Source organism: Thunnus albacares, chromosome 2 (genome assembly GCF_914725855.1).
Source record: "Thunnus albacares chromosome 2, fThuAlb1.1, whole genome shotgun sequence".
NCBI lineage: Eukaryota > Metazoa > Chordata > Actinopteri > Scombriformes > Scombridae > Thunnus > Thunnus albacares.
The window spans coordinates 15,489,295-15,514,151 of NC_058107.1; the positions used below are offsets into that span (position 1 = coordinate 15,489,295).

General features: G+C 39.4%; 2 protein-coding genes across 3 annotated transcripts; one reads left to right on the plus strand and one right to left on the minus strand.

Annotated features, from left to right (window-relative positions):
- Positions 1-1,677: 1,677 nt before the first annotated feature.
- Positions 1,678-19,364, plus strand: inpp5l (inositol polyphosphate-5-phosphatase L). 2 transcript variants are annotated; one of them, XM_044368081.1, is made up of 16 exons: positions 1,678-2,222; positions 6,304-6,345; positions 6,810-6,910; positions 7,376-7,463; positions 11,117-11,180; positions 11,785-11,888; positions 12,246-12,298; positions 13,854-13,973; positions 14,305-14,389; positions 14,528-14,623; positions 14,710-14,784; positions 15,115-15,188; positions 15,283-15,394; positions 16,155-16,223; positions 16,311-16,386; positions 17,426-19,364. In XM_044368081.1, the coding sequence occupies exons 1-15, from the start codon at positions 2,163-2,165 to the stop codon at positions 16,350-16,352; spliced, it is 1,185 nt and encodes a 394-aa protein (XP_044224016.1). In that variant the 5' UTR covers positions 1,678-2,162; the 3' UTR covers positions 16,353-16,386; positions 17,426-19,364. The 2 variants fall into 2 exon arrangements, with proteins under 2 accessions (XP_044224016.1, XP_044224007.1); XM_044368072.1 differs by having other exon boundaries at positions 1,681-2,222; positions 16,311-16,370.
- Positions 19,365-20,044: 680 nt separating this feature from the next.
- On the minus strand, positions 20,045-24,218 carry nkx6.3 (NK6 homeobox 3). Its single transcript, XM_044368094.1, has 3 exons — positions 23,459-24,218; positions 22,543-22,712; positions 20,045-22,079 (listed from the first exon to the last, which is right to left on the minus strand). The coding sequence occupies exons 1-3, from the start codon at positions 23,871-23,873 to the stop codon at positions 21,849-21,851; spliced, it is 816 nt and encodes a 271-aa protein (XP_044224029.1). The 5' UTR covers positions 23,874-24,218; the 3' UTR covers positions 20,045-21,848.
- Between the last annotated feature and the right edge of the window lie 639 nt (positions 24,219-24,857).

Here is a 24,857-nt window from a genome sequence, read left to right on the forward strand (position 1 = left end):
ATGTATTAGTATATGGTTGACAAAACACTCAAATCAAATTAAACATTAAGAAAAGCTGTCGTAGAAACCACAACTGGATGAATGACCTCCAGAGTTTAGACTGAACTAAGCAGATCCAAATTCCACATCCTACTGCTAAATAGTTTCCATAGAAGTTTAGCCTACTAAAAATAATAAATACATGTGTTATTTAGAGGGTTGCATTTTTAAGTATCTCATTTATCTGGTATCATCTGGTAAATATTTTTCTAAAAGCAAAGCATTTTTAGTTTATATTTTTGGGATTTAATGTTTCTTCTCCAATCAAACAGCATTGCCTTGATTAGCTGTTGCTTTGCAGTGCTTTTCTTGGCAAGTAAGCCTGGACTCTTAACGTTTCCTGTCTGATTTATTGTCCAGTGGGCACCAAGCTGCAACAATAGTTTGGCACTAGGATTTGAGATTTATTGCGAACATCATATACGTACATTAAGTGTTTATATCCTAACTGACCGAGCACTCAGGATCAAGTCCAAATAAGATTTTGTTTTCCTTGCAGGCGTATTTTGCCAATTCTTTTGCAAAGCCCTCATCTGAAACCTAGGCCACCCATAGCTGCAGTAAACCGCTTCAGTCGCCTTTCAGAAAGGTTTCCCCTTTAACTGTCTTTGTTTCCAGACCGGTGATGGACATGGCAGCATTCTTTTGCATCTCTGTTGCAATAGGTTCAAATGGATCTGTTGGCGTTGGTGAATAAAGCAACACAGTGCTCGGAGGAGGAGTAAGAGGAAGCAGAGAGAAGAGCCAAAAAAGTTGCTTGTGTAAACCGTGCCATGGTTGAACAGCTCACTAACAGCACTATGGAGAGCCAGAGTTAGGCCCCCAGCAATCTTTGCTTTACCCTGGACCAAAGCTCAGACTGCTGTGGCACACATCCATCTACACCAAATAAGACTTTTACAGCTATTGGTACCACTGAGTAAAGCGAAAGCTACTGTAGTTGTGTTGGAAAATACTGTGGTTACTCTACAGTTGTGATGACTGGAAATGGTAGGAGGCAGGTTGTTCTAAAGAAACTGTCGGTCATGCACTTAAAAAAAAACCCAAAACCAGTCACTCTGACATAGCAGCTTCTGGTGGTACCCTACTCCCACTTTGTTGCAGTGTGAGGTGAAGTGAACAGCAGTGATTACAGATGAGCACACACATTAGCAGATAAGACCACTCCTGCTATGATCTTTTGGGCTTGCCAGTTGTTAAAAAGCTAGGGAGGAGAACAATTATGGCAAAAGCAAACTTTCCCCCAACAAAGGGATATTTCAATGAAAGAAAATAGTTTCACAAATGGAAAATGACACACTTCCTGTTGAGACTGTAGCCAACACATAATGAGCCTGTGGTATGCTGAATGGCGAGTTCAGAGTCCTTTCAGGTATTTTTTCCTTGCAAGTCCCTGTGCTGTTACCTTATAGACGCTATTATGGCATTTTTATATCATCTCACAATAAAGTTTTTACTGTTGAATCAATACCGTGTAACGGTAAGAAAATATAATAAATAAATAATATAATATCATCTGCTGCACAAGCAAACACACGCAGGCTTGCACAGGACTTAAATATGGACTTCATAGTGACGAGGTTACATGTTGGTGTGTAGGCCACGATGTTTGCTCAGCGGTGATAAAACTTGACATAACATGAGGAAGACTGTAATTGAGCGCTCACACTATCATGGGGCGGGGCACCGGGCTTCATAACTGCAACCGCCTGCTACTGCTGATTCTCTGTGGGTTTGTCAAGGCGGCAGCAGATGCGCCGTCCAGCCTGGGTTAAGTCCTCTAAGAAGCTACTAGTCCAATTATCGGAGGGGAGGCGGAAATCCACGCATGCAGGCTTATTAAACCAACTCACCGCTCCTCTACTCGCCTCTGCGATGGATAAGAGCGCCGCCGCGGCGTACGATGACGACCTGAGACGACAGCCCGCCATCAGCAAACAAGTTGGACCAGGAGCAACACAGTATCACCAATGCGATGCTGGTGTATTTTGAGCGCTAGTAGTTACGGTTTTTGGCTCACACTATAAGCCTTTATAAGCTCCCCCTGGAGAGTGACTGAAAGGCCCTGGACAGAGCGTCTCTTGGCGACGACTTTCTTCGGACTGTTTGTGAAGCTGATAAACATGCAAACATACGCTGATGTGCTGCTTGTCACCGCAAATGTCGGGTCACTCTTTGACAATGTAAGTAGACCGCTGAGAATAATATGAAAACTACACCAGACTGCAGTGCTGCCGGAGGATTATGCTTAATGCTGCAAGGCTGGTAGAGAAATGATTGGAGGGGGTGGAGGGGAGTGTGGGGGGTGTATGAAGCAACTTTGGATGGGCTCCATTGCTACATCTCAGGGAAATATGTGTTAAATTCCTCGCGCGTTTTTAATGAGCTGTTACTATGATTGTAGATGAATCAATGTGTCACCGTGGAGTCACTCGTGCTTAATTGTCGGCAGCTGTCTAGCAAAATATTGAAATATTGAGTCAACAGCTAGACCTGTGAAAACTTTAACCTATATTTAACATGTTTAAAATACTATTGTTTAAAAGAACTTAAAGGGTTTAATTTTATTTAATAAAATATACAGTTTACTATATAGGTTATATCAATGTTATTGGCCATTCTGTGTTTAATTTTACAACCCTGTTTTTCTCTCACATATTTTGTGTTGCTGTTACCTATGTGGTTAGGACATTTTTAAATTTCTTCCTGGTTAAAAAAAAGAGTTGAAAATGAAAGTTACTAAATCTGACAGGCCACAGATTGCAGTGTCACATCAGACCTCACCACTACCTAGACTTTCTGACTCTCTTAACCTCACTCAAGCATAAGTCTATTTTTTCATCCACGGCATCACATTTAGTATTTGTTGTTGCATTGTGTCATTGTAGGGATGCATTGAAGACTATATTACCCAGGGATCCCCTCACATTTTTAAAATACCAATTAGTCCTGCAGGGATTCACGTGGGCCCTCTCCAGGTGTGAGCCTCCAACAAATCATCACTATGTTTCACAACTGGTGGTGACAATCCAAGATGAAAATCATTCGTTTTAATGTTTGGGAGTGTTACTCAACAGTTTCCTTATCATATTGTATAGTATTTACAGCTCGGTTCCTATAATGTTATTCCTATAGTGTTATATAAGCTGTTTTTTTAGGTTAGTCTTATATGTTAGTTAAGTAACTAAGTTAAGTAAGGCCACTTTTTTTATAGGGGATTAAAGAGATTTGGGCTGTAATTTAACTATTCTAAACACTTACATTAGCTTTTTAGTTTTGGCCCGAGCTGGGCTGACAAAGTTTTCCGACTTTGCATGGGGGAGGAGGACTCTCTCCCTCTCTCTCTGACACTCATGGAAATTTGGCTCAGGACCATGTTTCCGGTTGCCAGATCGGGCTCCAATGAAAACATGTTAGATCCCATTGTGGGAGATATGTAAACAGATGAATATCTTCGCCGGGGGATTTGAGCTTTTCTACTTACTTAGCCCCCCCCCCATTTCTATAAACAAACACTCCTAAACATTCACCCAACCTTCGGGATAAGAGCAAGACCTTAAGCACATCACAGGATAAATCCTATTGCTTTACAGTGCTGGCTAGCTGAGTGCCCTGTGAGAGCAGTTCAGCCAGTGAGACGGTCGACTCTTACAGCCGCTCTGTGCCACCAGTAACATTGTTGGCACATCATAGAAGTATGCTGGAGATAACCACCTCTGATGCTGATGATAAAGAATACATGTCGGAACATCAGGAAATTGTGAAAAACACCTTAAACTTGTGATGTAATTCTATAAGTACTTTGTATGCTTGTATTTAATTGCATTATAATCACACTAGAAGCTTGTTGCAATGGGTGGGTACCAGACTCGCTGTTGCCTAAATCTTCCTTTTACTCATACAAATGGTGTAAGACAAATTATAGTCCTTAAGGGTTTTAGTTGTTGAAGCACATCATTGCCAAACACACTCACTGACACATTTCAGTCAGTTTTCCCAATAACTGTTTGACTGCTTAGAACAGCAAAGCCTTAATCACCATGTTGGATTCAGAAAAAATTACATTTTTCTATAATCAACAGAATCGTCAAAGCATGTCTTGTCTTGTTGTCTAGTGCTCTTTTTTTCGCCACTGAGGGAGAAAAAGATACCGATTTGTTGCTGGATTGTGAATTTTAAAATAAGTAAGTGTTTCAGGTTTTCGGTCGTGCTCTCGTTTTTAATATACTGTATTTTTCTGTCTTGTGCAAGCAGAATTACATCTTTAATGTAATTCCTGTCTGAACTTTATCTCTAAAAAAAAAAACAGTATTCATTTTCATTCAGATTCATTTCATGCCGTATAGTGTATGAAAGAATCAGGGTCGGAGGACAGAGCCAGTGCCATTGTCCTCGGGAGATCACAAGTAAATAGAAACTGTGTTAGTTTCCAGAATTATGTGTGTGATGTCCTTCAGGTCACAATGGCTGAGCTGCAGTCATCCCTGTCACACTGCCATGCAAATACACTATGCAAAGCCATTTCTCAGCTGGTATGAATACAGCTGGCCTTGCTGAAGATTGTACAGGACTCTGCGACTACACTGCTGGGGAAATTCTGGGGCGGGTGTTGAGAAACGACGCAAATGTCACAACTCAGTTCAAGGGGCAGTTGTGGGTTGACATACTGCATATGGCCTTTAAAAGCCAGCGAGGCCAGTTTAAAAGTCAGAGATAGTTCTCTGTTATGAGAATCAGAGATGCAAAATGCTTTCACTATTAGAATAAAAAAACATTTTACTCAGCATACAAGGGGGAATATTTATCACACCCTCTGTATTGACCTGTCAAGTGCTTCTCCTTTTCACAACTGAGTAGATTATGTCATTCTTCAGACTTTATTTCAGACGGTAGGATGAGGTAACTGTTAAACTGAACACATTAGATGAATCAGTGTCTCACTTTAAGCGTGCAGCATTCAAGAATAGTTCCTTCTCTCATACAAATCCTGTCAAGATTTGTTTTAATACCTCCAGTGTAAATAGAAGACTGTTGCTCCTTACAGGGAAGTGCCTGATAAGTAAGTTTCAGGCTTGTTTGAGAGGTAATTGTGTGTAAGGTTTATCTGTCTGCTTCCCTCATACATGTTTTACAGTACAGTCAGCTGTCAAGTGGCCATGCAATATTAAACCTCACCTTCAGGGATAATGAGTGGACGGTGGCCAGATTATGACAGGTGCAGCTACTCTTGAATGAGACTACATCCTGGAACACATAACAAACGGAACATACAGGAAAACATTTCCATACAATCCTGATTGTTTGTTTTGACCGGTCTGGAGTTAATACTAGTTCAGAGTATTATTCTCAGTGATTGATGACTCCCTGAATGCCATTGGATCTGTTTGTCTGTTAGATGGCAATGTAATTTTATAGCTGGAAGCTATTAAGAGTAAAAGCATTTTTGTATATTCTATTTGTAAGGAAGTACATGTTAAAACTGGCACATACTGTGCAGTTGGGAGTGAGACTTCACATTTAAAGCTGCTCTAATCTATATTTTTGTATTGACATTGGATCAATTGACTATGTGTAATGTCAAAGGGGTTGCTTGTAGTGACAAACCCACACATAATTATCATTTGACTGTAGTTCCCCTCATCTCTACGGAGATTTTAAGTATGTTTCAGCTCATTGTTTTGGTTTTGTGGCCCGCAACTTTACTGTTACGATTGACTCTCACCGCTCTCATTGGCATCAATGCTGCAGGCAACTGTTTCACTGAATACGTTTTTTTATTTCATTTTTAAAATTTTATTTGCACGCACATAAGACTGCATAAAATCCAGATAATAGAAATAAAAAAAGAGGTGACAGGAGAGGTCAAGAAGCCACACACTTATACAACGGACTTCCCTTCAACTTAAATAAATTACTTGAAATCAATTAATTAATGGAGTTTCCATAAGCCACTAGCAGGTGAGCTTGTGGAGCATCTAGAGCTTAAGAGCTAGATATTTCTGTCAACACAGAGCTAAAATAAGAAAACATTGGACTTACATCATCAAGTTACCAGAAATTTATTTCCAAATGAATGCTAATGTTGCTCAGCGTCTGCTGGACGGGTTAATAGGCAACCATGACAGATAACAAGGTTATAATATGTCAGTGTTATGTTTACAGCTTGTTGCACTGCCACCAGGTGGTTTAATATCTGATTTGAGACCATTGCTTGCAGAAAGATTTGCATGTCTTTGATTATTTTTCTATTGGTCATTTTTATAGGTGGGTGAGATTCAGAGTGAATGGTTACAAGAACTGTATAAGGTAAGTTTGGGACTTCTGCATCCTGGACTAATAATTCACAGTTTAAAAATTGGTTAAGGATATGATTTTATTATTTGAAACACATTTGGTATTCCCACTCAACACTGGTGGTGTCACATATTTACCTCTTACATTTTGTGGAAAGTCTGGTGCAATTGAAGCAAATAAAACTATTATATTGTTGGTACTGACCCACTTTCATAGACTGCTGGCATCATTATGTTACGCGTGACAACCCAACATACACAACTGCTCTTCTCTGGAAAACAGATACTGTGCTGATAAGTGATAACTTAGCACAACTAGGCCCTTCACAGAAATTCAATAACAGGAAAACTACACGACCTCTAATGGACAGTTAACTCCATCCTGTAACATACAGTGTTGGTTCTCTTCATTCCTCATTACCCTGTAATGTAAGACCTGTTGGTAGACTGAAACCTGTTTGCTTTGCTTGGTAACAGACTATCCACAGCTACAAGCCGCAGTTCATCGCCCTGCACTTCCAGGAGGTTGGAGGGAAGGACTACATGGTCAACATGGGCCACGCAGAAAAATTCTTCTGGTAGGAATAATGTGCCACTCATAATACATCTAAAGTCATATTCTTCCTTCAACACGTTTTTTTTACTACAGACTTCAAAAAAGAGATTCCTGTCTCATTCTTTTTATTTTTTTATTCCAAATAAAGCTGTAAATAACAATTATTCAAATCATTTTATTTTTTGGTTTAGACTGTGAAAATGCCCATCAAGATTTCCCAGAGTTGACATATTTAAATAGTTTGTTTTGTCCAACCAACAGTCCAACACCCAACTATATTCGGTTTATAATCATATAAGATTAAGAACATCAGCAAATATTCATTTCGGAAGCTAGAATCTGTGATATTTTGGTAATTATGCATACAAAATTAAAAAATGATTGATTAATGATAGAAATTATTGACGATTATTTTCTGTTGATCGAATTATCAATCCATGTCCAATAAAAGAAGCTGTTTTGCTCTGTTGTGCTCTGTTGTTCTCAGGAGCATTGAGTCCAGTGAGGAAATGAAAGACTTTGACCGGGTCTGTATCTATGTGGACAACCAGTTCCAAGCAGAAGACAGCTTCACAGTAAGAAACACATAAATCAGAGTAGTTCCCAGGTCCTTCCACTAGATGGGGCCCTCCTCCATGTTAGTGAAAGGAGATGTTTGGAGGTACTCCTTGCACTCTGCACTTCAGTAAAAAGCAGGAGCTAGTACTGTAGCTGGTGGTGACTTTATTGAAAGCCAGAGTTTGTAGACGCTATTGGAGCATCAGAAGTCATTTGTTTTGTCATAGCATCAGATATGACAAAGAAAGGGGTTACTCTGAAACCTTTAATGTTTGCCTGTATTTTCAGGTTATATCAGTGAATTTTAGCAGGTCCTTTACAAAAAATGAGGTCCTGTTACGTACATACAGTACACAAGCTCTCTTGGCTTTGTTTGTATTTGTTTATTCTATCTGTCCATTCCATTGTCTTATTGTTTATCCAATAAGCGCTAGTTATTTTTTGCACTAATAATTAGATTAATGAGATTTTGTGTTTTATTACCGTTGACGTGCATTTACACAATGAGAAAGTATAAAAGCGGAGTGACTTTAAAAAAACCAGAGATGGAACTTTTCTGTATGTATAACTGAAAGTTTTTTTATTCCTGATAAAGACCAAGAACTGGAAATAATAGAATAACAAGGTGAAATCTTACAGTACATCATCAGATTTGGTGTTTGTGTTTATGGGTACAGTTTCATATATCAAGACTCACTGCACCATGTCAGACATGTGCAAAACCACAGTTTTATTATGTGACAAACATCTCAAAGATGCAGAGTGAAACAGAGTTGTATTAGTTACATAATGTAAGCACAGACAGAGATGTTCTTAAAAACAGGTTTGTTTAGTCACTCATGCCAATATCTTATCACCATCTATCGTTTAACCCAGAGTCTGATACTGTAGCTGAAGTCTGAGCTTCATGCTACTAGACTACCATTAGGGAGCTGGTGGGTCGCTGCTCAGCTCATGGGCTCAGCCTCAATCTCTGCACCTATTGTGAAAACCATCTCTCACCTCCAACTTGTTTTTTAGTGACCTCGTGCAGCACAAGCAATTTTTCAGTCTCTTTCTTGGAACTGAGCTGGCTGCAGAGAGCATTGCTCTATGGGCAGAAATACTGTATGTGTTACTACAAACTGAAATTAAATCATTTATATTTGAATTTGAATTTGAATTACTCAACTTGAATAATTGCATTAAACACTGAACTTGGACCATGTAGTTTGTATTTGTATTGTTTAATTTGAGTAATTGCATTGAAAAACTGAATCTGAATAGCATAATTTGAAATTGAATTTATTAGTTTGGAACTGAATTCCAATAAACTTGAAACTGAATGTAATATTATGAAATTGAACTCAGTTGCTCTTAAACTGTATTTGATCCACACTGAAAATTCAACTCTCAATATACTTCCACAATTCAATTTCAGTTCACTGAGACACAGCCGGTTGTTGAGGAAGAGCTTTTGTTGAATTATACTGTTCAGATTCAGTTTTTCAATGCAAATTTCTCAAGTTAAACAATACAAATTCAAATTATTCGATTCAAATTCAGTTTTTTAATGCAGTTTTTCAGGTTGAGCAATGCAAATTCAAATATAAATGATTCAAATACAGTTTCTAGTGACACACATGTCTACCCATATTGTTCAAACAATGAGTTAGTCAGCATTACTTTTTTTCTGAAATTCTGCCCCCTCCAGTTGACCGAAGTGGCTGAATATTTCGTAAACTATTAACCCTTACTCCTCCCAGGTGATACCCTCACACTGGGCGCCTGACAGTAGGGGTCAATGGCTGCATCTGTAGACTTGAGGTGCGTGAAGTAAAAAGGAGAAAGTCAATGGCCAGGTGTAGGGGAGACAGGGCAAAGTCAATACATTTAACTCTAGATTAAAACTATTGATCCCAGCCCATTTGTGCACGATAAATAAACTGTGAAGGGGGGGTGGAGGACAGCTGGGACTAAGTTTCCCCTGTGCTCGAGTGTTCGCACCCTCCACTCTTTGCCCTGAGAGGGTTGCAGCCCCCCCTCCCCTCCCTTCTCCACACTATGCCTCATTCTCATTTCATCTGTGCCACCTGCATTGATTTTCAATTTGTTTCCCCTCGGCTGCGGATCATCAGTTATATGGCCAAGAGAGAGTTTGGGGGGTTCTCCTTTCAGAGGGGCTGCAGAAGTAGAGGGGGCAGACTTGCATGCATTTCCAGTACAAATGGTGTTTTGATAAAAAATCACTTGTAAGTCAATATTTTTTTATTAAACTGTGCACAAACCTGATTGATGAAGATAGGTGTTTGGCAGAGTATGTGGAGGGGAATGTGGAGGAGAATGCTTGTCTGTGTTTGAGTGTGTTTGTGTGTATTTTCAAGTACTGTTTAAACATAACAGTTACTGATCCAACATAATCTAAATTTAGATCAGAGTTCCTGAGCTAATTATTATAACAAAGTCTTTTAATTGAGTGCAAGAAGGATACTTTTTGCTCTAGTTGTGAATGTAACTTTTTTCAAAGTTGCTCCTTTTGTAGAAACATTTTTTCTGTCAGCTTTTAGTTTTTTAACAACCTTTTCAGACTCTAATCTTAGTTTGGACAAGTTGGTCACTAATTGTCGTTTGGTGGAGCCAACCATGGAGACACTTCCATTTTATTAAATGAGGATGACTTTGGCATTGAAGATAAATGATCTCTTCAGGGAGAGATCTCTCATGCTCCGGCTGGATGGAGGTGGAGGGGGGGATGTCACGCCCCGAGCCCTCTGAGCGCTGGCTGAGCGCTGGCTGATTTTTCTTCGGCCCCCAGTCACAGCAGCCGCTTTGGCAGACAGCAGGCCTACTGCTTAATACCTTTTAAATTGTTTTAATTTTCTGTCTTTATTGATCTCACAGGGCATGATTAATCAGATCAGTGGAGCAGGCAGTTAGTACATTAAAAATTGTCAGCCCATGTCAGAGATGATTGGGTGCTGAAGTGTGTGTACGAGGGGCAGTACGTGGATGTGTTGTGCACTCATATCTACACTTTGTGCGTCTCCGTTCTTTAAAGTTTCATGCGTCTTCAGTAGAGCAACAATATACTGTGTCTTACTGTATCGTTCAATACAAGCCTCACAATTCAGCTCACATGATGGGGAAAAGAACAATTCAATCCATCATCGAGGCGGTTGAGTTGAGGTGATTTCTACTGTTTTTGTCACCACATTCAGTTGTGTAGTTTGTGTTGTTTTTTTGGTGGGTCACTGCTGTTTTGTGATTCATGCTGCTGAGAATCCACTTGGAAAGAGTCAGGCATGGCTTCAGTGCTTCATTTCAAAGCCTCAATTATACTTTTATAAAGTTTTGATGTCACAATTGAAATATAAAGACAGTACGAGACATTTAAAATAAATTCTGATTTTATTTAAATTGAACTTTTAATTGAATTTGTTGGACTAAACATGTCAAAACATGTTTTTTAGGTGTATTTGTGGTGTTCTTTGCAGCAGGTGTCTGAAACTAACTGTCTGCAACAACATTAAAAGTGTCATTTCAGTATGAATTGCTTAGATCCTTATCGCAATTGCAAACTCCCTTTTGGGATGTTTCTGTGGTTAAACTGAAACAGATTTTACATATAATGTTTTTTGATGTATGTTTTATAAAAAATTGTAAAATGTTCTTTTTTTATTTTTCTCCACAGGCTTTGGGGAGCATATACTTCATCCACAAGACACTGAAAAACATCTGCCAGTATGATTTCAATGGTGAAAACTTTCTTCCTCCTGTGTGACATTTGCATTATCATTTTATTATTTGTCAGTTTGTGATGGATTTATATTGCTTTTTTTTAAACTCAAAGTAAACCACTCCCCTTGCGTTCTGTACTGTTTTGGTAATGGCTCATACCATCAATGGAGTAAGAGCAATGTTGTGTATGATTGGCAAAATTCTTGTCATTTTTTAATACCAGGATTTGCGCGACATTTCTCTGCTCATAATGACAGTTTGATGGCCACCCCTCCCGGCCACATATTTGCAAAGAACCTGAATTTAAAGTGGAGCTGTTATTTTCCTACTGCATAGTCCAGTCACGTTAGAGGTGAAAAAGCTCCTCAGAAAAGCTTATGGAAGAACCATAAACATCCTGGAGCTGCCACTCGCTGTGTGGCCCAAACCGATTGTTGTTCACCAAACACAGTCTAATGGCTCGCTTATAGATCCTCTCATCACGTATGCCGCTCTGATGAGGTTAACACCAGTTTATTGATTGCTGTTTGCATGTTTTCTCACTCTTTTACATTTCACGCCTCTCCCTCCCTCCCTCTCTCTCTCTCTCTTTGCCTCCCGTTAACTCTCTGCCCCTCACAGTTAAGGATTTTAAAGCAGTGTCGGGGAAGAACAAGTATGTGGGCTCTCTGAACGGGGTCACCACGGTGGAAAAAGAAAAATTCCCAAAGAATTTCTGGCCTGATGTGAGTATGTATGCATGAGTGTGCATCTGTGTATGCCTGCATTTGTATGCGTGTGTGTGTGTGTGTGTGTGTGTGTGTGTGTGTGTGTGTGTGTGTGTGTGTGTGTGTGTGTGTGTGTGTGTGTGTGTGTGTGTGTGTGTGTGTGTGTGTGTGTGTGTGCAGGTGTGGGGAGGGGTACGTGTGGGCCAAAGGGAGATGTTGGGACAAATGAGTCTACTGGGGTTGTAAGGGCTGTCTGCCTGCTCTGACAGGGAGATGAGATAAATTATGTGAAAGAATCAATAATTATCAGTTTGGCCCTTCAAAGACACGTCTCACTGCTGTTTAGTGACTCACTCTAATTTATCTGTGTTGCAGTTCAAGTGGTCCAGAAAGGGCTTCATGAGGACTCGCTGGATCATACACAACCAGTATGTACTGTACACTAACCGCTCCTTGATAACCAGTCAGGGCTGTGCTAACACACACACAGAATGAAACTAGCACCCTTGTTATAAGACACATAACCTTTACATATTTGAAAGCCAGTCTTTTCATGTAATGAGCCTTGGTACACAAAGGAACAAAGAAGACACAAAGAAGAGCCTCGTTATAATAATACAGTTGAGTTCAATGAAATGAAAAATGAAAGAAGAGAAAATCATGAAGTAATTATCTGTTATGAAACAAAGGACAAGCGGTTTTCTTTCCATTTGCAGAGGAGGGCTGGGTACAGTGTGAAATCTTTCAATTCAAGTGCCAATACAATAATCAACTTCTGTATTGTTAAGAAACAAAACTTTTCAGATTCTTTACTTAGCAGTTTTAATCAATATATTTATGTTAACAAAGGTTCACACTACTTGTCATATGTATGTGTACGTAATATGTATGAAAGGGGGTCGCTCATAGTGATGCCCCAACAGAGAATTATCACCCAATTCTGTGGTTTAGCTCAATCTTACAAGGCATTTTAGCATCTTTCAGCTCATTGTTTTCCTTTTGCACCAACCAGCAGACAGACAAGTTAGCAACTAGCTGGTGAACATAGTTGAGCATTTAGCTGTGAAAGAGCAGGTTACTTTTCGTAGGAGTTGGTGGAGACCAAAGACAAAGCTAAAAAGATGATTTATAGTGCATTTCCACTGCTCGAAAGAGACCAAAATCAGTGAATGCAGGTTTAAAACAAAACCTAACTTTATTTTAATAAAATTGTCTTTAAAAAATTAGGATTTAACCTGTAGAGACATTTAGTGGCCACTTGTAATTCTCGACAGTTTTTACATTTTGGTCGGTAAAACAAAAATATTGAGGTTCAACACCAGTGTTTTTTAAGCTCTCACCATGTCCAGAAACAATTACTCACTGCTGCTGCAGTGGTTCAAACTCACACACAGTATAAACAGAGCCAAAGCAGCATGGCAGCCTGTTTCTGACATAGGCCAAAAGCAGAATTTTATTTGTAGTACAATTTCCTTTAATTTGTCAAATAAATATATTTTAATATACATTTTGAATCACCTGAAAGTGAGCTGAATGTAGCCCTGAAAAGCACCAGAATAAATGACACAGCTGCTGCAGTGTCTCAAAGTTAGCAAACAGCCTTTTCTGCTCTGCAGTCGCTATTTGTTCTGCTGTGTTGCTACCTGGGGGTTATAACAAAAGGAGCCCAGAGTCTGTGCGGCACAAGATCATGCTGTGAGTCAACACAGCTCGTTTGTTGGATGCACATTAATTGTTTTACAGTGACAGCCAGAGAAAAGGAGTGAGCGTTTGGCACAGAAGACAAATGTGCTTGTTTGTGGAGCATTAACACGAGCACAGTCACTGATAAGAAAGCTCCTCATAAGTGACACCCGTGTTGGCACACACATACACACACACCTACCTATCAGATGTCAGGCTTTGTTATCAGATGGTTTCCTATTTTTTCCTCCATCTGCTACATATCACCATATTTTGTGACTGTGTGTGTTTTCTTCACAGAGGACTGGACCTGGTCAATGTCCATCTGTTCCATGATGCCTCCAACCTCATTGCCTGCAACTCCAGTCCTTCCATTTACTCAGCCAACCGCAAAAACGCTCTCAGATATGTCATCAACAGGTCAGATTTGCAGCTGCTGCAAAAGTACAAGATGACAGCAAAAATACACAAAGTTATAACCAAAAAGGAATATTTAAGACTATCTGCTTGACTCAATGACCTCTATGAATGCAGTATGTTTCTCATAGTGTCCTGGCCAATATCAGCAGCCATCGTACAGCCTTAGTCGTCATGTAAACAGGATATTCCACAAATTTACATGAACATTGACCCTTGAACAGAGCATTAGACTGTCTTCAAAATATTTTAATATTTATGTAAGTCTGCACAAACTCAAATTAAGGTTTAAAAAGTAGAAAAAGTCCCAAACATCTGTGTGATTTCCTTCCAGGATATCAGACAATCGCTACACTCCTTTGCCTTTCTTCCTGTTTGGAGACTTCAACTTCCGTTTGGACACACTAAGTCTGGTCCAGGTAGGAATAAACTTTTGTTGCCCCTGAAGCTCATGTGATACAGATGTCAACACCCCCCCCCCCCAATCTCCCCAACCCCCCAACCCCCACCATCACCATGTGTTTGATCCTTCCCTGTCTTTGTATTTGTGTGAGCAGCATCTGTCCACAGCGGCAGATGTGCAGACAGTGAAGAAGGACAGCAGTAACGAAGTGGAGAAAATCATCTGCGAGGAAAAAGACAATGACCACCAGGTGATTACGACTGTCCGTTAAGACAAAAACTGTTGTTTTATTTACAGTGCTGCTTTCATTAAACCTGCCGTTCATCTCACCCACAGGTGCTTCTGCAAATTGAGGAGAAGATCTTTGCCTACGTGCACCAGGCAGTATTCAGGGAGGACAACGGCAAAGCAGTGAGAGCACATTCTGAACTCTCACCTACACTGTTCACATCAGCACAGTCTCTCAGAAACACTCGTGACTTAAACCTACAACACATCAGGCTGCTTAGCAACAATCTGACATGTCTTCACAGATTTTAGATTAGATTATATCAGCGGAAATAAAGTTCTACAAATGACAGTACAGTAAATACAGAGGCCTGGAGGTAAACAAAACTGCGATAACTGACAGTAAACTGCGTGTTCACCCCGGCTGAAGTTGTAGACTCTCACATCATGATTTATTTTTAAATGTGCTGTGATTTCCTGTAGAGCTAATCAGTAATTGTTTCTATTCCCCAGCTTTTGAAATATGATAAAGAAGTCACAGCCTTTCATGATGTTATTAGAGAAGAGGAAATCAAGTTTCCACCCAGGTAAGATTGTAACTGAGACACTTATTGCAAACATGTCCCCAAACTCTGACGTTATCATCTATTTACACTATTGTTTTTTACATGTTTCTCTCAGCTACCCTTACAGTGAAGAGTACACTAAGCCAACCCAGTACATGAACACTCGCTGTCCTGCCTGGTGTGATCGTATTCTTATGTCACACACTGCCCAAGAATTCATCCACAATGTAAATAAATATTTACTTCCATTTCTGTTAAAGCTGTAATGCATATGTTTCTGCATGTTTTCTGTATATATGGTCGCGATAGCTAATTGAGATCATGTTTGAACCACAAAAAAAGTGCACTCACTCACTGTAGGTTATTTTTTTGTCAGATAAAGCTGACAAAGTGGCTAGTGGAACTTTCTAACATCAGTGTCCAAACTAGACCCACAACTAACGATTATTTTATTTGTCGATTAATCTGTCAATTATTTTCTCAATTAATCGAATAGCCGTTTGGTCTATAAAATGTCCAAAAATGGTGAAACATGTCAATCACTGTTTCCCAAAGCCCAAAGTGACGTCCCAAAGTGTCTTCTTTTGTCCTGACCAACAGTCTACGACCCAAAGATATTTAGTTTACTATCATAGGAACTTAATAAACCAGAAAATATTCATATTTGAAAAGCTGAAATCAGAGAATTTGGACATTTATTCTTAAAAAAGGACTCAAAACAATTAATTGATTGTCAAAATAGCCGGCGATTAATTTTCTGTCAATTGACTTATCGATTAATTGAATATTCATTGCAGCTGTAGTTCAAACACTGCAGTTTAGTAGAGGATCAGGTTCATTTTTCCTTACGACTAGCCAAATATTTTATTATTACCATTATTATTTAAGTATTTGAGTGGAATTTTGAGTGAAATTTGAGTGTCACACTGTAATTGCTGCATCATCTTTACTTGTCCAAATGACATAGAAGTTTACTTTCCTTTTCAGAGTGATGATGATGAGAAGAGCATTGTTTACAACAATGTGGGTCCAAATGTCTGTATGGGAGATCATAAGGTAACAGTTAAATAACATGAATGTCGTAGAGGCAAATAAATCAGTCATCCAGAGTAACTCAGGTATGTTTTTGTGTTTTTCTCACAGCCGGTTTTCTTGTTCTTCGCGCTGAAGACAAACGGCCATTGACTTGGATCCCTCTCAATGGTGAGAGAACGTGCCAGTGAGTCTGCACCTATATTGCACAGCATGTGGAAGTGTCTGTATGTTGTGATTCCAGAGGGGAGGTTCAATGTGTGAGAGCGATCACAGTAATCTTGCTCCGGTCCCTAGAGAGCCATAACCCAAGCTGGCCCAGTGGAGTCGGGATATGAACTAAGATGAAGTGCCTGCAGGACACAAGTGCTCCTTTGTGTCCAGTGTAGTTGGACCACAGGCGATCAGCACCTTTCACTGATCTATGTCTATTGAATCCTCTCCACTGTCACTGTGGCCTCACACACTTAGTGCATAGCTCGCCCGCTTTTTTCATTAATTACCATGTGGATGGTTGGCCAGAGACAAATACATTGCGCCGGACAGGTTATTGGCATTTTTACGGCCATGATTTTGTTTTGCTGCCGTTTAAATTTATTTTTTTAAGGATGAACTGCTTTTTCATGAGGGTCCTTCTTTAGAGAGCCACAGAATGATGAGATCCACACAGTGAAGGGACTTAAAAGATGTTACAGCTGGCTCACGTTTGCTTTGTGTTTGACATTTTGAGACAAAGAACAAGTTCATTTCAATACGTTGGTTACTTTTTATTTCTGAGGCTACATTTTAGCTGCTAGGGAGACATCTTGCATGACATATACAATGCATTGTATGGAGCATATTCTCATCTTAAAGGAGTTACATAGCAGATGAATTTGCATGGTCTAGGTTAGCAACATTTCGAAAAGGCGGTGTTCTTGTGTGCTTTGAATGGTTTCCAATGGCCTCTGACTTGATATTAATAGTGTCAAATAACAGGGCAGACACTTTTTATAATCACTGTCAGCAAGATATTGTGTCCCCACCCACTGTATCGCGCACGTGCACTGTTATCAGCTTGTAGAGGCAAGAATCATTTTCATACTTGAGTAGAGTCTTATGTCTGGTCTCATTCCTACACTTTTGTTTCTGTTGGCACATGGTGTGTCTGTGTGTGTGTGTGTGTGTGTGTGTGTGTGTGTGTGTGTGTGTGTGTGTGTGTGTGTGTGTGTGTGTATCTGCTGCAGGTCTACCAGCACCATCCTCAGAGCTCTGCATCAGTATCGGTACCAGCATGATGGTTACCCACCACAACCCACCCGTCAGCCAGCCACGAGGCTCGACTCAGCTCGTCCCTGCTGCTGCGAACACACCGCCCTCACATCATCTGCAGCCTGGGTGACTTCAACACAGATTCATCAGCAGCTGTCATTTTCAGATTCTTCTCACTCATAGATCTTAAAGCCCCCTGATCTGAAAGCTCAGAATGTTCCTGCCTGCAGTCGTGGAGATTGTTTTTTTGAATGGGACAAAACGATGATGTAAAGACTCAAGTGTGTGTCTTTTACATGGAGGTGTGAAAACATCATGCAAAACATTGTTACATTTTGATTAGAGTGATTTGAGATCTTGCTTTTTTTTTTTAAAGTATCAGACAAATTCCAGCCAAGATGTCACAAATGTGTCCTCACTGGCTCCAAATAATTTATGAAATCCCTCCAGTCAGGCCACTTTGCAGGTTTTCAATTAGATAAGCAGGTGAATTCAACCAGTCAGAGTCCAGTGTCAGTTAACCATTACCTAAATTTTAAGAGCATTAGTGTCATCATGATCCATAGTGTATGTAAAAACAAAATAATGAAAACTAAAATTGGGATCTTTAAAATCAAGTGTTGGACATCAGTCCTACTGACTATGTGTGTTGTGCTTTGATTTTGTATTAAATGGCATTTTTAGTTCAGGTATTTATTTTTTTAAAGGTGTTTACCATCACTGTCAGCAGGATTTTACATCACAGTAGAGAAATGCTGCTAATTCAGTTTCCTGTTGACATGTTTGGTCAGATGTCCTCCATAGATAAAAACATCTTTTATGAAGGATTTCCTACTGACGTGTTTCTGACGTTTCTCATACATGTAGCTACTTCCTCACAGCGGCTTTATCTATGTCCGATGTGAGTCTTTCTTGATCACATAACAAAATTAATTTCAGAAAGTATTTTGGTAAATGTTTATTAAGTTTTTTTAGTATCAGCATTGTGTAATAATGACACTAGACAGTCAGAAAAAAGGCTATATACAATAACTGTAGCAGTTTTCATGTGTTCATGAACACTGTGGTAGGAGCTGAATCAGTTAACAGAATGTTTATTTACAGTAACATTATTTGAGTACCAACCGTACATTAATACCAAGTGCTTTATTCCACAAGCCACAGCTCAGCAGTTCTAAATTTGTCGATTTCAGCTCTCCTCTCTCACTGAAAGTTTGTCTGTGCTGCATGGCGTCTGTACAAAATATATTTCCACCCTGTTCTGGTTGGCATCTACCTTATTTCATTGCCAAAACAATTATAGTGTAGACCTCACATGTTTACTTCTAACTGTAGTAAAGTTGTTCACAAAATACTGTGTATACCCACACACACACGTGCACCCACACACACCACAGAAGGCACTGTTTGCTTTTGGATATCATTGTTTTTTTGTTTGTTTTTTGTTTGGTTGATTCATAGTCTTATAGCGCCAGTGCTGTAATATACTTTTGATGTGTTTGATTTTTTTTTTTGATCTGGCTTTAATAATGACTAATTGAAATAATTTGAAATATGTTTGTGGTTTGTTACATGTTGTATTTTAATATTTCTGAGTGTTTCGTGAAACTTCTTTTGTCTTACATAACTTTTAAAAAAAAAACTTTTAAAAATATTTTTTCATGCACAAATTCTCAAATATTCACATTAACTTGGACTGTCAGTCATGTTTGTACAATGGGACTGAAGGCTTGCCGTAACAAGATTAACTTAACAATAAAAATCAAGACAGCTTGTAAGTCATTAACTTTTTAGCATGTGACAATGTTGACTAGTCATGGGAGTGGAGTTCGTTATAAGGCCAGTATTACCTTTAGATTAACTCTGGTCAAACACTACATATTGCGATATTTCACTTTTGTAAATAAAATATTACCCTCATAAACATGTTCTGCTTTATTTATTTAGCTTTACCAGCACTGTAGTCACAGTATATGTTGCAACACACACATCATTTTTGTCAATTTCAGTTCTCAAAAGTTGCACAAAGCAGAACAACTAAAATTGAAACTAAACAGTTCATGAGTCACACATTTGGAAAAATGGTAAACACATGATCATTACACTGGTTTCCCAGTGATGCTGATAAACTTGTTGGTTGGGTAAAGCACACTGTGAGAGAAATCCTGGTTAACAACTAACTACATCTATGATCTTGACGTTATTTTCATCCCAACTACAACATCCTCCCTGCACTCAGAGACGGCTCAGACCCTCAGGCTCTCTTTCCAAGTTCTTATCTTAACAAACCTCATACTTTGATAAATGAACAGACCAGACCTCTATTTGTCTGTGGTAATAACACTACTGATAATTTTTTCCAAAATACAGCGTGCCAGAGCCTGTGCAGACTTCTGTGGAAATGTTTTTAACAGCTGCTGCCTTTCTGGTCTAGGCTGCGTCTAGGAAAAGAGATTTGACCTTACTTCTATATTCAGATAGGAAAAACACTGGTGCTGACTTTTGTTCAGGTCAGATTGTATAAAAAAAAAGATGAAATTCTATCGGACATTAATCCCAAGTTATATAATACTGTATGTCTCTGTTATGCAGTATGGAGAGCTTCACTTATTTTATGACAGAAGACAAATGACACGTGAAACAGACGAGGTATTGAGCTCACCCTCTAAAGCTGGAACTATTTAGGACATGCTCTTCAGATTGGAAATCTTCAAGGGTCAACAAATCAAGAGGCTGCTGAGTTTGTGACTGATTCTCACCTATATTGAATTTCATTTTTGTGTTGATTTGATGGTTGAACTCTTGACAAAATAATCCTCTGAATATCTGTCTAATAATGGCATCAAGAAAAAACTTGAGCAACGTTTGCATAATAACAGAACTGGCGATCTATGGTCTTCACATGGTTGTCACACTCCAGATTATTTGTTGTTGTCTTTCATGTGAGGAATGAAAGCAAAATTGTTTCAGCAGCATTCCTCAACTTTCTCTATGACACAATCATCTCCAGCCACCTGCACAACATTACGGAGTCTAACTCACTGAGCCTAAACAGTGAATGAGCTGGTCTGTTAGTATTGATTTTATGTTGGAGGGGGTTGCAGGGGGTCATTGTCTTCAATTAAGCCATACTGCACAAGTAAATCACACAAGGTTTGACCCTTGACCTTTGCTCTTCTCTTCAGCGGTTTGTGCTTTTTTGCTTGTAGTTTCATTCCAACTGTCGCTTGATGGGAATTAAACTGGCAGAACTTGATTAAACAATGCAGCCAAATTATGTGATTTGTTGGTGTTCCTTCACTAAGATATATGACACTTAACCGCCATACTTTGATAAATAATTCACAATAATTTATTGCGCAACATTTCAGGTGTTTTTCACAATTGCCACCTTAACGTCTTTTTTCTTACAATGTATTTCAAAAGCATGTATACAATAATGAGAAACAAAGCTTGTCATTTTAAAATACTTTAACCAACCTCAAGTCAGCATTCAATTTAAGCATGTAGCAGAATTACAAATCATACTTGCGGACTATAAATAATTGGTAATGACATGTTAGCAGAGCCTTTTTCTATATCCGTTTTAACATGCTTGTGCACTTTCTTCTTGATTTAAAATATATAAAAATGTGACTTTCTACACCCTGTAGGCCTGTGGTTTATCTGCATTAACCCACATATGGTTTAACAACGTCAAATCTTGATAAAGCTCAATTCCCTTGAAATAAAATTACCTCCCATAATGACTTCATCTACTGGTATATCCATTTTTAAAAATTTTTAAAATGACTTTTTTGCAATTTGGATCCAATGACTGAGAATGTGTGCCATATACTCTTTATTGTACTGTGAGATAGTTGGTTTTTACCTTAAAACATGGAGTATATTGAGTTTGATGGATTGAGAAAGTTTCTCCTCCTTCCTATAAATTAACCAGAGCAAACAGAATACAAATAAACACAGAAATGGAAAAGAAACTACAGAAATAAAATAAAAAGAGAACAAATAATTAAGATATTTGTTTTAATTACTATTATCTAGAGCATCATGCAGTTTTTTCCATGTCATTTTCTTAACCTTTTTTTTAGTAAAGTGATGTGTATGACATTACTCCCTCACATACCGGTGTAACATTAAACAGACCAGAGGTGATTTTTTACAGTAATAACTTACAAAAGTAAACTTTTTTTTCAGCTTAATTTTTTAGTCTGTCCATTAATGCTGTTTTGTTGGATGGGCATAAATGAACATGCTTAACTGCTCACTGATAAACTCTGTGTTGAAAACTAATTAACTTATCTTTGTACACGTTTTATTACAGCATGCAGGTCTGCTGAGAAGCGTGTGTACATCTAGGTGTGTGAGTGTGTTTGTGCGTAATTTGCATCATGTGTGTCAGACGTGGTGTGGTCCGAGGCGCAGGACGGAGAAAGCCCTGCGGTGTTTGCGCAGCAGCAGTCGGATCTTATCGTCGTCAGAGTCGGGGTCCAGAGGTTTGTTGTACTCCTCGTCCTCCACCTCGTTCTCCGAGGCCTCGCCGCTCTGCCCCGCGTGGCTGGCCTGCGTGGAGCTCGGCTCCGAGGCGCTTTTCTTCCTCCACTTGGTGCGTCGGTTTTGAAACCACACCTGAACAGAGCAGGGGTTCAACTGTCAGTGGGCGTGACTCGTGGTGAATGAGCGTATCGTTTAACAGGTGCATCTTGTTTGCAGACATTATGAAACATAGAACGCTATAAAAATCATCCATAACCCTGTTTCTGCATGATGGTGATGGTTGTATGACTATTTGTTGCTGCTCCTGACGTAATAGCACAGACTCAGATATTCAAGTTTTTTGGGTTTTTTTTTTTTTTGTCATGAATCTATAGCACTTTTTAAAACAAGAGTTGCAAAATGTTCCTCTGGTGCACATAAAATACAACAAAACTTCCATGGCAATGGTCAAACATGAAGAAATATAACAAAATTAAAAACGAACAATATGAAACCATTAGAGTAGTAAGTTATGAAGTCACCTTATGAGCTGTAAGTCACCTCACACAAAAGCATAACTTTACTAGCTTTAATGTAAATGTGCTGGTTACTTTACCTTAACTTGAGATTCAGTCATGCCCAGAGAATAAGCCAGTCTCGCTCTCTCTGGCCCGGCCAAGTACTTGGTCTGCTCGAAGGTTTTCTCCAGAGCAAATATCTGATGTCCACTGAAGGTTGGTCTGGTGTGTTTCTTCCTGCCCGACATCTCCCCCAGAGGACCACTACCTGAAAACATTGCAAACATTTCTCTTATTTATCACATGGAATAAGCCTTATATGGAATAAGCCTAAATATTTGAAATATTTCAGTTTTCCTGTGTAAACCACAGAAGTATTTGCTTTCTCACGGGCTCAAAATTAGACACGTTGTTTCTGAATGAGAAACATGTTCATCCCCTAATCAAAGTATGTATTTGATGCACATTTGCAGAATAGACTATGAATTATTTTTTGTTGTTTTATATACAAACAACAATAGTCTAATATCCATATAATAAACACTATTTAATATGCAACACCACCTACTTGTTATATAATAGTACCACTTAATAAATATTTGACTGCTTATTTATTTGCCACATGAACTCATCATTCATAGTTTCAGTTTTTAAGTGTTATGAGTTTTCCATTAGATATTACATATTTAAAATATTGCTAACATATTGACCAAATAAGCCCTTAGAACAAACAAAGGTATTATTCACAGTTTTATGGACATTAAAAATGTATGCTTTAGTCAAATCAGGCATTTAACCCACACACTGTTCTTGATATATGGTTTTTGACATTATATGTTATATATCTGATGAGGCTGTTTTCTGTTTGATGAAGTGAAATGAATTTGATGAAGATGATGATTTTGCATCACCAGAAGGTGACATCTCTTGGTGACTCTTCAGAGACAGACACAGGGAAGCTGTAATGTGGTGATGAGCTGGATGATGAGTCCAGGCTGCAGCAGTTAGACTCACTGTTGGTGCACTGCTGCCTCCCTCCTCTCCAGTCACAGCCGCTCTCTGCCCAGCAGCTCACGCTGAGACCCTTCATGGGGCACTCGGCGCCAGGCTTGGAGAAGCCGCCCAGGGAGGAGTTGTAGTCTCGGTTATAGTACATAGACGTGCTGGTGACGGAGGGGCCGAACCCCCCCATGGTGGAGTATCCGGACAGCAGGGTGGTGGTACCAGTGGTGCCCATCCCTACCATGGACCGGCTCAGGATGTCGCTGATGCCGTGAGGGGTCCCTGCTGGCAGCTGGCTGTTCAGGCCCGGGTTGAGCTTGTAGAAAGAGTTGGGCACTGAGTACTGGCACACTGGTGCCTTGAGGTCCGAGGGGAATTGGTTCAGGCTGTTGTTGAACAGGAAAGACCCCTGGATGTTTGGATCCATGGGAAGTACTGTAACTCTGCCTCCAGGTTTCAGGAACTCATCCAATAAAATCCAGTCAGGAGAAAACCTCTGCTGGGCCCACAAGGAGTTCTCTCACCCAAAAGGCGATGTCTAGATCTGGGATCACACCCACCGGCCACAGATGTTCAAATAATTAAGAGAACTACTTGATATCAGTGTCCTTTTAAGGCAATTTTACAAAGTTCCTGGTTTCTGCCAAATTTGACATCAGAGAAAAGTGTAGCAGGAGATAAACTCTTCACTCTCGGCCCTCACCTCTTCTTAGCCACAGTGCGGTGTGTGATAGTTCCATATTTGAAGTGTCGGGCGAGCCCTGTGGACACAGATTTTAGTGTTCTCACAAAGACATATGCCTCCTGCCGGCTCTTTCCTCAGAAATCATAAATAAGCAGTATCTGGAAATGGAGTGGCACCTTGATAAAGATAGGCCACATTAGAATGCAGCCTGGGATTGGCCTGGGTCTCACAGCTTTAATGCCTTTCTATTGGCTCCTCCGTGAAAGCCAAGCCTTTTATTGGAAGGCAGCAGATTAATAGTGTTTTGAACAGGTGGAGTGGGAACAAGTTGATTTTTTGATGGCCTGCCATGTCTGACCAAGTGTGGCGGAGCAGAAACAGCTGAGCCTGGAGTACACAGAGGCAGAGAAGAACAGGGTTGCGCTGATCCCTGTTTTTTGAAACCAAAAATGATCATAAAAGATTATTACCGTGTAATAATTTTAAGTTTTTTGATGCCATATTTCTATTATCACATTATCATTCTATAATAGCCTTTAATAGTCCATTAATACTCCTTGTAGTGGCTCTGTAGGAAATCTAATCCTCCATTCATTCATGAAATACAAATATATATTCTTACTGGATAAACATAATGGTTTTCTTAGCAATGACTAATCTACTGATAAAGACTCACTTCAGATGCTTTATGATTTCTCATAAACATCCATGAATATGTAATATGGG

Bases quoted from the DNA above. Each gene is read 5' to 3' on its own strand.
- nkx6.3 (XM_044368094.1), bottom strand. From the start codon at position 23,873: ATGGATCCAAACATCCAGGGGTCTTTCCTGTTCAACAACAGCCTGAAC. The intron at 22,713-23,458 runs GTGAGTCTAACT...CAATGTTTTCAG, and splicing joins GAGGCAGCAGTGCACCAACA to GTAGTGGTCCTCTGGGGGAG. The intron at 22,080-22,542 runs GTAAAGTAACCA...TGCTCTGTTCAG, and splicing joins TGACTGAATCTCAAGTTAAG to GTGTGGTTTCAAAACCGACG.
- inpp5l (XM_044368081.1), top strand. From the start codon at position 2,163: ATGCAAACATACGCTGATGTGCTGCTTGTCACCGCAAATGTCGGGTCA. The intron at 13,974-14,304 runs GTCAGATTTGCA...ATTTCCTTCCAG, and splicing joins CTCAGATATGTCATCAACAG to GATATCAGACAATCGCTACA. The intron at 14,624-14,709 runs GTGATTACGACT...TCTCACCCACAG, and splicing joins AAAAAGACAATGACCACCAG to GTGCTTCTGCAAATTGAGGA.